The sequence below is a fragment of the Larus michahellis genome, chromosome 2 (genome assembly GCF_964199755.1).
Source record: "Larus michahellis chromosome 2, bLarMic1.1, whole genome shotgun sequence".
Lineage (NCBI taxonomy): Eukaryota > Metazoa > Chordata > Aves > Charadriiformes > Laridae > Larus > Larus michahellis.
Window position 1 is genome coordinate 86,885,042 of NC_133897.1, and position 14,095 is coordinate 86,899,136.

At 35.1% G+C, this 14,095-nt stretch overlaps 1 protein-coding gene across 11 annotated transcripts in view; it reads left to right on the forward strand.

Annotated features, from left to right (window-relative positions):
- CDH18 (cadherin 18) overlaps window positions 1–14,095 on the forward strand; it is a 576,293-nt gene that overhangs the window by 502,654 nt on the left and 59,544 nt on the right. For all 11 annotated transcript variants that reach the window (XM_074576161.1, XM_074576154.1, XM_074576155.1 and 8 more), the window contains one exon: window positions 3,205–3,372. In XM_074576161.1, the coding sequence (XP_074432262.1) occupies window positions 3,205–3,372 (168 nt within the window). The remainder of the gene's footprint in view (window positions 1–3,204; window positions 3,373–14,095) is intronic.

Below are 14,095 nucleotides of genomic sequence, written 5' to 3' on the forward strand. Positions count from 1 at the left end.
GTCCTCCATCTGGGTCGGGGCAATCCCAAGCACCGATATAGGCTGGGCAGTGACTGCCTTGAGAGCAGCCCTGAAGAAAAGGACTTCGGGGTGCTGGTAGATGAGAGGTTCAACATGAGCCGTCAGTATGCACTAGCAGCCCAGAAAGCCAATCGTATCCTGGGTTGCATCAGGAGAAGAGTGACCAGCAGGTCGAGGGAGGTGATTCTCCCCCTCTACTCCACTCTCATGAGACCCCACCTGGAGTACTGCGTCCAATTCTGGAGACCCTACTACAAGAAAGATATGGACGTGCTGGAACGTGTCCAGAGAAGGGCCATGAGGATGATCAGAGGGCTGGAGCACCTCTCCTATGAGGACAGACTGAGAGAGTTGGGGTTGCTCAGTCTGGAGAAAAGAAGGCTCCGAGGAGACCTTATAGTGGCCTACCAGTATCTTAAGGGGGCCTACAAGAAAGCTGGAGAGGGACTTCTTAGGATGTCGGGTAATGGTAGGACTGGAGGGAGTGGATTAAAACTAGAGATGGGATGATTCACACTGGACGTTAGGAAGAAGTTCTTGACCATGAGGGTGGTGAGACACTGGAAGAGGTTGCCCAGAGAGATGGTGGAAGCCCCATCCCTGGAAGTTTTTAAGGCCAGGCTGGACGGGGCTCTGAGCAACCTGATCTAGTGGGAGATGTCCCTGCCCATGGCAGGGGGGTTGGAACTAGATGATCTTTAAGGTCCCTTCCAACCCTAACAATTCTATGATTCTAAGTTTTTGTAATCAAAAACTTGCCCATTTTAATTTACTTGTTTTTCAGAAAAGAGGAATCTGGTGCAAGTAGGAGAGAGTAAATGGCTAGTCATCCACAAATCCTTGTTAACTGTCTACAAGCATTGATTCAGTACCATATTCCTTGAAGCAAAAAGGAAGAGGAAAGTAATTGTAATTCAGAGGAATTTCTGTTTGTATAAATTAGTTTAAAAATATGACTAGTGTAGTTATGAGGATTGTACAGAAGACACATGTTCCACTGTGAAAAATATGATCTGTATCAAAATGAAACGGAATTTAAAAAAAAAATAAAAATAATCCCATACTGCCTCCATGCATATACATGAACATTAAATGTTCCAATAAATTTGGTTTCAACGTGAAAAATTGAAGCAATTTATTTGAAAACTGTCAAAGCAGGACATTTTTAATTTTAATACTTTTCTATCTTCCTTTTTTTTTCAGCAAAATGGAATTTCAGAACTGTAGTACCAGATTTTGTGAACCATATTTATTTTGATGAAATAACATATTTAAGCCATATCAGTTCCTTTTTATCCAAATTTCTCCTTGACTTTCAGTTATAGTATCTATAAATTGTGGTTAATTTCACTATATCATGGTGAAATTTGTGAAAAAAGAGCTGTTTATAACTGTGTCATTTAAAGGAAAAACTAGAACAGACTGGTATACTATTTTTAGCCAGCTTGTCCAGAAGCTACATTTCTAATGAAAAGGAACTTGTAGTGCAAAATTGTGTTAAAATCATTACGAATCTTCAGGGATACTTTAAAATATTATTCTTTGTGGGTAGTTCTATTATTTATGTGTAATTTTTTTTCAGAATAGAATGGAAACAATGGTATAAGCTACCTTAAAATTTCCATTTCATATGTAATATTGGCTAAATGGGTTTACTGAAGAAATGCAAAGGAAGTGATTTTCAAGTACAAGAAAAGTAGTGTTCTGGAAATAATTTTTTACGTCATCTGAGACTGTGGGAATCTAAACCCTTGAGAATCATGCTGTACAGCAGGTTTTCTAGAAGAGCAAGGCTCTTAAGTTTTTTTGTGTTAATGGCTCTTATATGTTTAAAATTTACCCATAAGCAATATCTGATCATGCTAAGGTATATTATCTTACTAGTTTAAGGGTTTCTCACTCAGTTTAAGAGTCCAAGACCAAGTTAAGCTAAAAATTTAGGGTTTTGAAAATTTAATGTTAATAAATTTAACATTTCAGATATTTCTTTATTTATTTCTATGTAACTCGCTCCAGTCTATCAATGTCTTTTATGTACTGGTGAGTCCAGAACTGAACCCAGCACTCCAGATGTGGCCTTACCAGTGGTGAGCAGAAGAGATGGATCCCCTCCCTTGACCTGCTGGCATCGTTTTTCAAAATGCAGCCTTGGATGCCGTTCGCTTTATTTGCTGCAAAGGCACATTTCTGGCTCAGTACCAACTAGAGGATCCCCTAGATCCTTTTCTGTAAACCTGTTTCCCAGTTAGTCTGTCCACAGCATATACTGGTTCCCTGTCACAAGACTTGACATTTCCCTTTATTGAACTCCACGAGTTTTCTGTCAGCCTATGATAAAAGAAATTACCAGGGGCTAATTTGCAGGCATCATCATGAGTGAAAAATACCCCATAACTGAAACTGAGCCTGCAAGGTTGACTGTTCCTACTTTGTTGTAATCTTTGCTTCTGCATGTGTAATTGACTAAATGTTAAAAAAATTTGGATGGTGATGGATAAAAATAAATAGAATCTTAGGATCACTCAATTTTAACTTTCTCTCTATACTGTAGTTAATAATAGCTTATCTTTCATTTTACAGACATGTATTAGGTAAGTCAGACTTGTGAACATAAATGTATATGACCGACGTGTATCAAATAAAGTATAGTTTTTTTGAGATTTTTCAATTAAGAAATTTTGACTTTTGGGTAGTTTTAAGAATGATGTCATATTTTAATACGGAATGTAACTTTTCTTAAAAAGGAATTTGTGTCTTCTTCAGTGGGCTAAGAATTCCTATTCCTTAATAATTATATTAAGTAGCTATTTAAACAGTTACAATAGATGAGAAAACACTGCAGTTTTGGCAATGTACCTTTCAGCTGGCACTATTATATAAGTTGGATCAATTATTTATTAATATAATAGTTGGTTTAGTATATGATTTTAATTTCTTCATATCCTCAAGCAAGTTGGTTGTCCAGCAGCAATTAACATTGTTTTATATATGTATATATATATAGTTACATGTATATATATATAAAAACCCCACAAACGATTGATTGTAGAAAAGCTTTTCATTTCCAGAAAATCTGTCATGCCCCGCCTTTCCTGAAAAGAAAGGCAATGCCCAGTCTTTCCTCTTGCTAGAACAAGCTAATCCTGACCTTTCTTTTGTTTGTTTGTTTTCTTTCCGTCACAGGAGTCATCAGGACTGCCTTGCACAACATGGACAGGGAAGCCAGAGAACATTATTCCGTTGTCATTCAAGCCAAAGATATGGCTGGGCAGGTCGGAGGGCTGTCAGGGTCAACAACTGTAAATATCACACTCACTGATGTCAACGACAATCCACCCAGGTTTCCTCAGAGTATGTACAATTTCACCCTATAATTGATTTGAAAATTGTGTGGACTTTCAGCACAGTAAGAAGCTATTAGTGGAATCCAATTAGTATGCAAATTCATGGGGAGAAGGCAGCTCAGGAAGTGTTTGGATTCATCCATATTTTTCAGTTTTCCAATGTTTTCAGATGAAGCAGAGATAGCATAGCTAGAATATTGAAACCAGTGAAGATTCCTTTTCATCAAACACTCAGTAAGAGTGAGATGGGTGACAAAGGAAAACTTTTGTCATATATGGGTTATTCTCCAGTCGTTTTTGAATGTATATTTCAATAACTGTGTGATTTTGATCCCACAAGTCAATTTCATTGTTCCTATGGCAGACAACACCAAAAGGTAACACATTAAAAGATTGGATCCAGCATGCCTTTGGCTGCTTCCATGCACATCTATCAATATTTTTCTTCTGTTTATTTCTCTATACCCATGCGAACTTTTAAGATCACTTTTTACATTACAAATGGTCAAAACCTAAGCTGTTTCTCACTGTTGTTGAGCTACGGTGGAGTTTGCCTTTACACTAGTTAAATGAATTGTTGACGTTGTTAAACTGAATATACGGACATGCATATATGAAAAGTATATGCTAGAATACTCTTAGAATATCTTAATATGACCACTAATAGGAGTTCGTTTCTATCCAACTCATGGCGTGCACATTGATCTGACAGAGCAGCTGGAGTCTTGTAGGAATTCTGAATTCAGTTGACAATTAATTTAAAAGTCTTCTGGAGTGTAATTGCATTGCTGAACCTTCTTTCCCTTGCAGATTGTCTCAAGGCCAATAAGAGCATTGTAATCTGGACTCCGGCATTGCATGATCCCTTGTAGAACATAATGGACTAGTAGCTATAGGTACATCCACCGGGAAATGCGTTAAGCTGTTTGAATGAGAAGATTTATAAACAATAATAGAGATTGCAAAGCTCTGGGGAAGAACAAAGCTCCCTGGCAATACTCGTTAAGTAAAATCCGGTCAAGCAGTAAGAAGGCTCATTAAAAGTATCGTAAAAATGAATATTTTTTCTGTGCCTCACAAACACGTAAAAACATAAAACCTTTGAAACACAGCCTTAAATAAAGTATCTTTGGTTTTATGTTCCACAGAATTGTCATTACATCCATCACTCTATTTAGTACTTCCTAACTATTGGAAAGGCAAAAGGTAAGGCATATCTTTGAACAAATATAACATCTAAAATAATTAAAGTAGAAAAAATGTCCCAAGTTTCCTGCAAACTCAGAGACAAATGAATCCCTACTTTTCAGGTTTCAAGAACTGGCCTCTTTTATTTTGAATAGAAGGTTTAGGATATTAAACTGACTGGGAGGTGGAACTGTACATTGGCACATATATTTCTTTACCTGTATTAATATTTTTTCTGAAATTAAAGAAATAGAAAATGTTCAGTTTATATTCAATACATTTTAAGGGACTCTAATAATTGCAAAAAATAACATTGAAAACTACAAAACATAATTTTATATTTAATGAAAAGACATTATTTAACAAAGCAAAGTAAAAAATTGTATTTAACATTTATCATTTTTAACAGAAAATACTAATCCTAGAACAAATCTTGTAGAGTACAAACATTTGCTTTATCTTTCTTTACACAGGATTCCTATACCACAGTTATGGCTGTAACATTGCTTTTTAATTCCTTTTCAACAAGTATAATTTAAACCCTTTGCAAAAAAATGGTAGCTGTATGTTAGTAATACAGAACGGAAGGATAGACAATCTAAATTTATGCCATTTTAGCATCATGGACTATTACAGTAATACATGAGCATTGCACTGATAGAAATAACTTCATTGTTTATTTTTCTTCTCCTTTCTTTGGATACCATAATTTTCAGTTAAATTTCTCTTCAATTTCCTTATTAGACAGAATGCTAAATGAGACTTACTGAGGCTTGTCACATTCAGAATTGAATTCAAGGAAAGTGCTAACCAGAACTGGGACAGGCTGAGCCTCAGCTAAACCGCACACTCTCTTTTGGTTAGTTTCCTTTTCTCCATTACCATACTTGTGAGTTTTAAATCTGACTCTAACTGTATGAGTACTTTACTTGAGCACATTCTGTGAAGTACATCTGATTGATGCTTTTATTATTTGTTTTATTTAGAAATATTCTTTAAAGTACATATTTAAAAGATCCTATCTTTCTGGCTTTGGTAGATCAGTGTTCATTAGAGATGCATATGAACTCAGGTATGCAGGATTTGTCACCCTTAAAGAAATACTTTAAAAATCTATTTAAAACTTAGAAATAGAGGTTGTAAATATATCTACTTAAATGAATTTACTTTGTTTTTTCTGTACTCACTCTAAATATAGCTGACTTTCTTTCAAACGCATTACTAACAGAAGAGGTACAGCCTTCCAAAATATCAAAAAGTCTAGGAGGAAGAGTATGAAACATTACTGAATAATTTTATCAGTCTGATGGTTGCAGTTCTGAAATACATAGTAATAATAATCTCTGGAATAGGAAACATAGCTGAAAAATTCTGCTTGCAAAACACAGTAGTATGTCTCAGGACTAGGCACACGGTTTTGAATTCAGCAGAATAACCTGAAACCTCAAATACATTTTGCTTATCAATTAGGACATCTTGTACAATACTGATTTCTTTTTCTTTGTTACTGTAGATTTCCTTTCTTTAGAGAGTCCAGTTATAAATGAACTATCTATTTAATGTAAGCTGACAAACAATACTCTGCATGGGAGGTGTTTTGCTTTTCAATAATCAGCATCTCTCAGTCCGTGTTGGTTTTACCATTGATGGATCCACTTCATTGATGACTGAGGGAGCTAATTTCATAGTCATAAATTTATTTCAGTAATCTGATAGAAAATTCTTCATCTACTAATGACACTGTTATCAGCCTTGAATTACACCAGAATTTTCTGTATACTTTTCTGTCATTAATTCTCTTTGGTCTTGTTTAGGATTAACAGATTCTGCATGTTTTGCTTTGTTTAGGATGAATAGATTTTGATTGCATCAAGATCATCCACTGACATGTTTTGTACATGAAGTACTAAAGATTACACTCTGGACAGTATGTAGGAAACCTTTAGTTATTGTGTTTAGAGTCTAATTTTACAAGGAAGTTATTTCCTTGTTACCCCATTTGTAGATTTTGTCATTTAATACATCTAGCTCAGTTCTTTAGGATAAAGCAGAATTTAAAAAAAAGTCATGGCTTAAAACATTTTTATGAAGCTTCATTGTTGAGGCTTGGTTGTTTCATGGCAGTATATAGATATGTCAGTATATAGTATATAGTGAAATTATGTGTGTGGGTAACTAGTTTGACTTCACTTTTTACTGTGTCATTGTATGAAAAGTACATAGCCATGTTTAAATAGGAATATTGTATAAAGATACTCCAGTTAGTTCTGAAAAAGTAAGGTTACATCCCAGAAGGAGACGTTAACTCTGTTCTGTGCTAGTAAGGTGTCTACTATCCAACCTTGTTAATATAACCCCTTAGCTAATTAAGAACAAAAGTATCTGCTGTTGATTTTCTTTTAGAATTTGTACTCCCATGTGGTCCTTTCCATATCCATAGTTCCACATAGTACATCCAGTTCCTATGATCCAAATACGTAACCATCAGCATCCTCTCGCTGCTGCCGTGCACTGTAATGCTGTCCCATCCTCCTGTGGTGGGACTAGTCCAGAGCCACCTGCCTGCTGAGTGACGCTTGGCTGCTGCCAAACGAGATCAGTAAAGTGCAATTTTCTCTGATTTTCTTTTAGCAGGTGTTTCTCCTTTATTCAACCAGTAATTGTTCAGAAGCTGGTAGAATCCTAATGTCTTTGAGGCCTCTGCCCTTTTCTTAGATTTGCCTGAAATTAGACAGGGGTTAAAAGTTACTGCAGACTATTGAATTCAAAATGATAACAGAAGTTGTGTGTCCTCAGGAAACTAAGATTTACAACAAAACAAGAAAAGTACTTGATGACTGGTTTGGCTTAAGGTTGATGACATCTAATCAACTGCACCTTTATAAATTAGATTTTATTCACACCTACTAATTGAGTTCCCTGTTCATTGTGGTTTTTTATGAGATGATGGTGAGTCCAATGTCCAGGGTGAAGTAGGAAGCATTTTATTCCAGAAATTGTTCTACATTTAAATGTTGCTTATTTAACAGGATGCTTTTTCATTATAATTAGAGGAATGCCTTTTTCATACTTCATGCTGCAACACTTACTACTTTGTGACTATTGCCAATAGCTACTAGCTATAATATACTGAAGGTAAAATGTATTGTCCCAAGTATCAGTTATTGCTGAAGACATGCCTAGGTCTTTTAGTAAGACCTTAAATCAGTCCAGAGAGACAGGTAGAGTGTTGATTTAAAGCTGGATTTGCAGAGAATCCTAATATTTTGTTCTTCAGAAGATATATTCCTGCAATAACTTTATTTCCTTTCTTCAAAAGTGAAGCTACCATCCTGCAAATTTTATTTTAGTCTCATTTTTCTCCTCTCTGTGTTCCACGGACAAATTTTTTGTACTACCATATTCTCTGTTTCCGCAGGTGGTTCACAATTTAGGATGTGCTTTTCTAGAATTATAGTTTACATATTACACTTTTTATCATATATGTGTTCAAGGATGTCTAAAGAAGTACAGATTATAATCATACTGTATGATTATTCTTTCCATTGGTAAGATTTAGGCAGGATCATTCTTCCTTCATAGCAGTTAGACAAAGCCGGCATCAGAAACAGCTCTTTGTGTAAACAGTAGACAGGATGAGTCTGGTGTGCCTGATCAATCTACTGAAAGGCAATTATTAACACCTCATTAGAAGACAAAATGAGTAACATATATGCACATGCCAGGGGAAGTGTGACAAAATGAAATATTTCTAGGTGATAAGGAAATACAGCAGCCTATATTAATTTTATGTCCAAAACAGGTAGTACTTAAAAATTAAATGTAGCTTCTTTTTAGTACTGTTGTGAAATTGAGTCAACATAATGAGATTTAAAGGATGGACTCTCATGAGCAAATTTAAGGGCTGCTGAAAGAGAATTCCTTTTGTTGCGTTCTTAAAACAGCTCTGGTTAATACGGAGAGTTTTCTGCAAAACTGAATTCTCGCCCAACATGCTAATCTCAACTAACTTCACACATAAAGATTAATCCAGAACATTTTAGTATATAATTAGGAAATCTCAGATTACAGGGGAACTTTGATATGAAAAAGACATAGAAATAACTACTTGTAACCTAGAAACTCTAGCTGTTAGAGCTGATCAGATATAAACAGTATTTCAGTATAGACTTTTAAAATTTTAATGTTATCTACATAAATCAGGTTTTAGTTATTTGTGTAAGAAAAGAAGGGTAGCAAGATTTTCTTTTGTCAAGAATGTTGTTAGGACTATGTTTAAGGTTGCTGTAAAAATCTGGCAATGCATTTCATGGGATGCATACATTTTAGAAGCTGTATTCTTTGTTAAAGAAAACAGCTATTGAAATTGATTATAGTACATATTCACGTAATAGTCACATGGCATAAATTTGGTGCTAATGACTATTTTGCTTCTCTCATATTGTTAAAGGCGGAGAATTTCTTAAATTAATTGTGTTTATAAGGTGTGTGCTCAGGTTCCAAAGTGAATGACCACTGAGTGACATCTCCTTTGTGAGTATGGTTGGTGTTCAGTATACTGATTTTCTGCCTTTACAGAGAATCATCTGTATCTGTAAATCTCCAAGCCCCCTGACCTTCATTGTTCTTTCTTTAGAAAAGTCTAATGTGTCACACCAGAAACTGAACGTGGGGCAGGTAGATACAAACTAGCAAGCTTTCCTTTCTGTCAGTTTACAGAATGTGAGTTTCCTTCTAACTCTGACAACCAGGAGCCCATATAAAGGGGAAAAATGCTATAACATGCTTGTATTATCCCGTGAAAGTGGGGTAAGAGAAATATGTTGCTTTTTTGATTCTCCAGAAGAAATATCTAGAATAAACTGCTGAGCAAGGCTGCTGCACAAGGACAATGGACTGTCTGAAAAGCAGCTAGAATCAATATTGTCCTGAGGAAACGGACTGTTAAGAAGGATCTGAGTGGTATTCTAAAATTAATGTTGTAGCTTTTTAACATGCTAGAATCAATCATTAATCCGTAATATGCTTAAAGTGATGGAGTTGTGAGATGAAGAACACATTACTTAAGAGATGATGATGTTCATTAAGTACCTAAGAGATTTAAGATATAAGAAGTAAAATGTATGTATCTTTGAGTAGTACATGCTTCCATAGACTGGAAAAATATTGTATGACGTGATTTGTTTAATTGTCTTCTTTTTTCTATTTGTTTGTAAGAAGATTGATAAGTTCTTATATTTACACAATATTTGAAGTTAAAGCTACAAAATTGTTTCATTTGTCCTTGAAATCTCACATAAATTGTTTAACAGTATTTATCATATAGGAAGTCTCATAATATTATGTTTCCTGAGCAGGATCAGGTGATTCCCATAACCAGATTTTTACTGTAAAAATTAAAGGAAGTAAATGTAATACTTTTCAAGTATCTGAGTTAAAACTTTCCTTTGACAAGAATTAATGACAATAAAACTGCATCACGTAATTGGTTATGGAATCAAATATAAAGGGAAGCTGGGACGGGCAAATATTTATATATGTCAAAGTCTGACTAAATATTTGTGGAAAATATGAGTTCTGTATACTGAGTTTTAATTCTAGCTGTGTGCATCAACTTTACTCCTAACAGTAGGATGGAGTCTAGCAGTGTTTTTTATTTCACTTAGTTTAGTATTGTCTATGATGATTTCTATGTACAAAGTAGATTATTCTTTAAATGTATGATACATCTCAAAATTATTTTGAAATGTCCTGGACAGAAAAAAAAAAAAAATATTATATAAGGGTTCCGAATGAGGCAATAGTGGGTTTGGGAATGAGGAAGATTGTTTGTTTGTCTTGTTTTTTTACTGAGTGGAGAACTGGGAGCAGGACCACTCCATTTTAAGGGTTGTTCTTCAGAACTGCATTAATTGTCCTTTATGACACTAAACCCCACTGGGACCACAATCCTAGCTGTGCTAATGCCAGGGAAAAACAAACAAACAATCAGTAAAAATAAGCAGAGTCCAAATGGAGTGTATCCCTTTTACAGGTGTTGCTATTGCTCTCTGCTGACCCAAGCTGCCTGGTGTAGCCGTGGTCGCCCTGTAAACGGCAAAGAATATGCTCAACACAGCGCAGCTCTAGAGACTGTTATAGATCACGCCCAACCATTAAGTTGCTCGTTAGTGATAATTATTGAGTGTATATGTTGTTTTTCCCATACAATTTGCATTAAAAATATGTATTTGGGTATTCATTACCAACGGGAAAGTACTGAATCTGAAAATCCAGAAAATGTAGTTTCTTTCTGTTTCTGCTTTTACCTATGAGTGGCATAAATTTCACACTTTTCACAAGAGTCAGAGTACTTTTTGTCTGAGAATTAGTCAGAAAGTTCTCAGGTACTTTTAGTTACTGTTTGTAAAGGCAAAGTTGCATGGAGAGTAAATTAAATTCTTCACTGATTATAATCTTAATCACAAACATAACTCATGGTTTGCACTGAGATGTAAAAAGCAGTGGCATGGGGATGCACAAGTCTTCCAGCCAAACGAGTATATTGCATCTAAGAAGAACGGTTTTTTTTTTCCAAATTGACCTGAGTATTATGTTCTCCAAAGTTTCAGGGCAAGCAAAATGTCTGAATTTTGAAGATTGTGTTAGTGTCATATTTGCAAATAAGAAATAACTTCACTTACTTACACTTCAAATATTTTTAGAAAGTACAAAAGCAGGTTTTTTCTTTTTTTTATTTTGTTTTGTTTTGTTTTGTTTTTTGTCAGGAAAGAATAAGCCAAACACTATATTAAAAATTTCTTCCTTAGTCTAGCTGTATGAAAGGGATATTGTCATTAAAAAGATCATTCAGAACAAAACAGATACAAAATTGACTGAGCTTTTGGAATCACAAAAGTTACTGTATTCATAATGATGATGGATTAAAATTGGGTTTATTATATTAAAAATAAGCATAGTGAAGAAAGGTGTAACAAATGTCCAAGAAATACTGTGAGAAATGGACTTCTAAAAAACTGCAGTCTCAAAAGAGAAATCCAGAATGTAATGAAAACAAGCAACTCTGAATGAAGAATAACTTTGTAGTAGAAGGTCACCAAGCAGGTTTGAGCATAGTCCACAGTTGGTACTGCACTTTAGTTTTATCAAAGATGGCTGGCAGGAAAGTGTGAGACATAACCTCATGAATGCCAGGAACAAAAATTTGTGTGGGAACTCCAAGAATTCATCTGACCCAAATCCCTTTTTAAGTCAGATTCAGTTAGATTGAGTTGCTAAGGGCCTTGTCTTGAAGGATCCTTTTCAGGTCCTTTTCTACAAAGCTGCTTTACAGGTGGTTGGCCCCGAGCATGTACTGGGGCCATGAATGGTGTCATTCCTTCCTTGGTGCTGTTACTCAAGCTGTGAAGTTCCTGTCGGCCCATTTCTCCAGCGTGTCTAGGTCCCTTATAACAGCAGGCCTGCCTTCCAGCTTACTGACCCCTTTTTCCCAAGATGGTATTGTCTACTTGCTTGCTGCAAGTACATGCAACACACCATTCAGGTCATTAATTAAGACATTAAATAATTTTGGCCACAGTTTTTATTCCGGAACAACTACTGTTAATTGGTTGCCAGTTGAATATTTTGCTTATAATCATCAGACTTTGAGCCTGGCTCACTGTCCATTTGTTCTCCATATCGTATCAATTTGGCTCATGACTGAGTATTTAGCTACCTGTAGGTTCAAGCAAACTTTCTTCACGTAGCACTTTGATATTTATTTAAGATATGGTGTTATTTTATGTTAAGGCAATCAGTTGCTGTGTTTATCAATTTGCTAGTAGCTAAACAAAGGCATCAGTGTACGAGCTGTGCTGTATGAATGAGTGCATCTGTTGCCACCAAGCAGTATTTATCCTCATGTTACTAAAACTATGCCTTGGATAAACAAATAACAAGCAGGCCAAATATTTACTTATTTCTCTATTAGTTCAACGTTATGCCTCTCCTGCCTTCCTTTGTTAAGTAAGGTAATTCCTACTGTTCAAGAAGACATTATAACCTAGAAAAGTAAATCAAAATTATCAACAAAATAGATTAATGGTAAAAGAAAATGAATAACATGTCTGTTGAGTTGCATTGAATGCTGTCATACTTCTTTTTTGAAAGATTCAGACAGAGAAATTGCTTTTGTGAGAGTAAAACACAGCATTATAAGTTGCCTGTAGGCTAATTGAAATGAGATATTAATAACTGTACAGATCAATAAATTGTTTATGTACCATAATGACAGATAAGCCATATAGTTTATTGAAAGAAAGATGAAGGTCGCCTATATGTATTTGAAAAGTGTTTCAATTAACATAGATTAAATTCCTACAAAGTGGTATGACTATCCTATACAGTACATTAACTGGAAAAAAGTATAATTAACTTGTGAGCTAAGTGAATGCATCTGAGTGAATGTTAACATAAAAACTGAGAACCGTATCAACTTCTACAGAATCCATAAGCCTCGTCTAGAACAATTTAGATCATCCCCAAGATTGTTTGAAATTTCTGCTTTACAACAGCTCCTGGAAGGCTGCGATGCTGGGCACAATCTGTTCAACTTGGGGAGATTTGGTGAAACAGTTTTGATGAAGAGCAGCACCTGATCCCCAGGGTTCCTAACTTCCCTACCAATTTTTAGAGGGTTAAAACAAACTCATAGCTTACAATAAAGAATCATAAATTCACAGTACACCCATCCCACGTTATTTTTAATATCCTATCAGTTGAACAGGAAATGTTCAGTTGAGCCTTTAGTCAGTTACTCTACTTTCCAGTAATGAAGTTTGCAAGGATTTAGTGTTTAGTAAAAACATTTCCAGTTCTCACCACTAGTCTAAATAAATATTTACAAAATATTTTATCTAACCTTCCTTCATGTTGCTGAATTTTATCCTTTTATGCATGTGTTTGTTTTAGATAGTAGTGCTTGTAATTATCTGTTTGGCTCATGTCTGTATGAGATATCTTCAGGCTGTCTCTGTGAAGCAGTGATTAAATACTCATTGGGAGACATTTTTGACCTTATGATCTAGGAGTTTTTATTTTTTAACAGCTATCATTCCATCCATTTTTTGAAACATTTCAGTTTTACAATACTGACAGATAATTAATGAGGGATTTCAAATATTTGTTTTGATTGAAGTTTTAGTATTTCAGAATGTTTGAAGCTGGTATCAGTAAAATGATTTTCTGAAACAGATGGCTAACACTTGGGGTGTGATTGTAAAGCAGAGTGTAGTGTCATGTGGATATATTTGAACTAGCTTGACTATTTGGAAGTCTCTAATTAGTTCACCCCATTGTATGGGTTATAACACTTCCAGTTCCTGAAGTGGTTTGATTATATAACATATCCTTTACGGCCACTACGTAACATATTCTTTATGGCCTCAACCTTTTCCTTTTTGGAATACATTAGTCAGAGCAGAAGTGTCAAAAGACCACATTTCACATTTATTTTAACAATAAGTAAATTCCAAAATTAATCTCATCCCATCGCTATCATT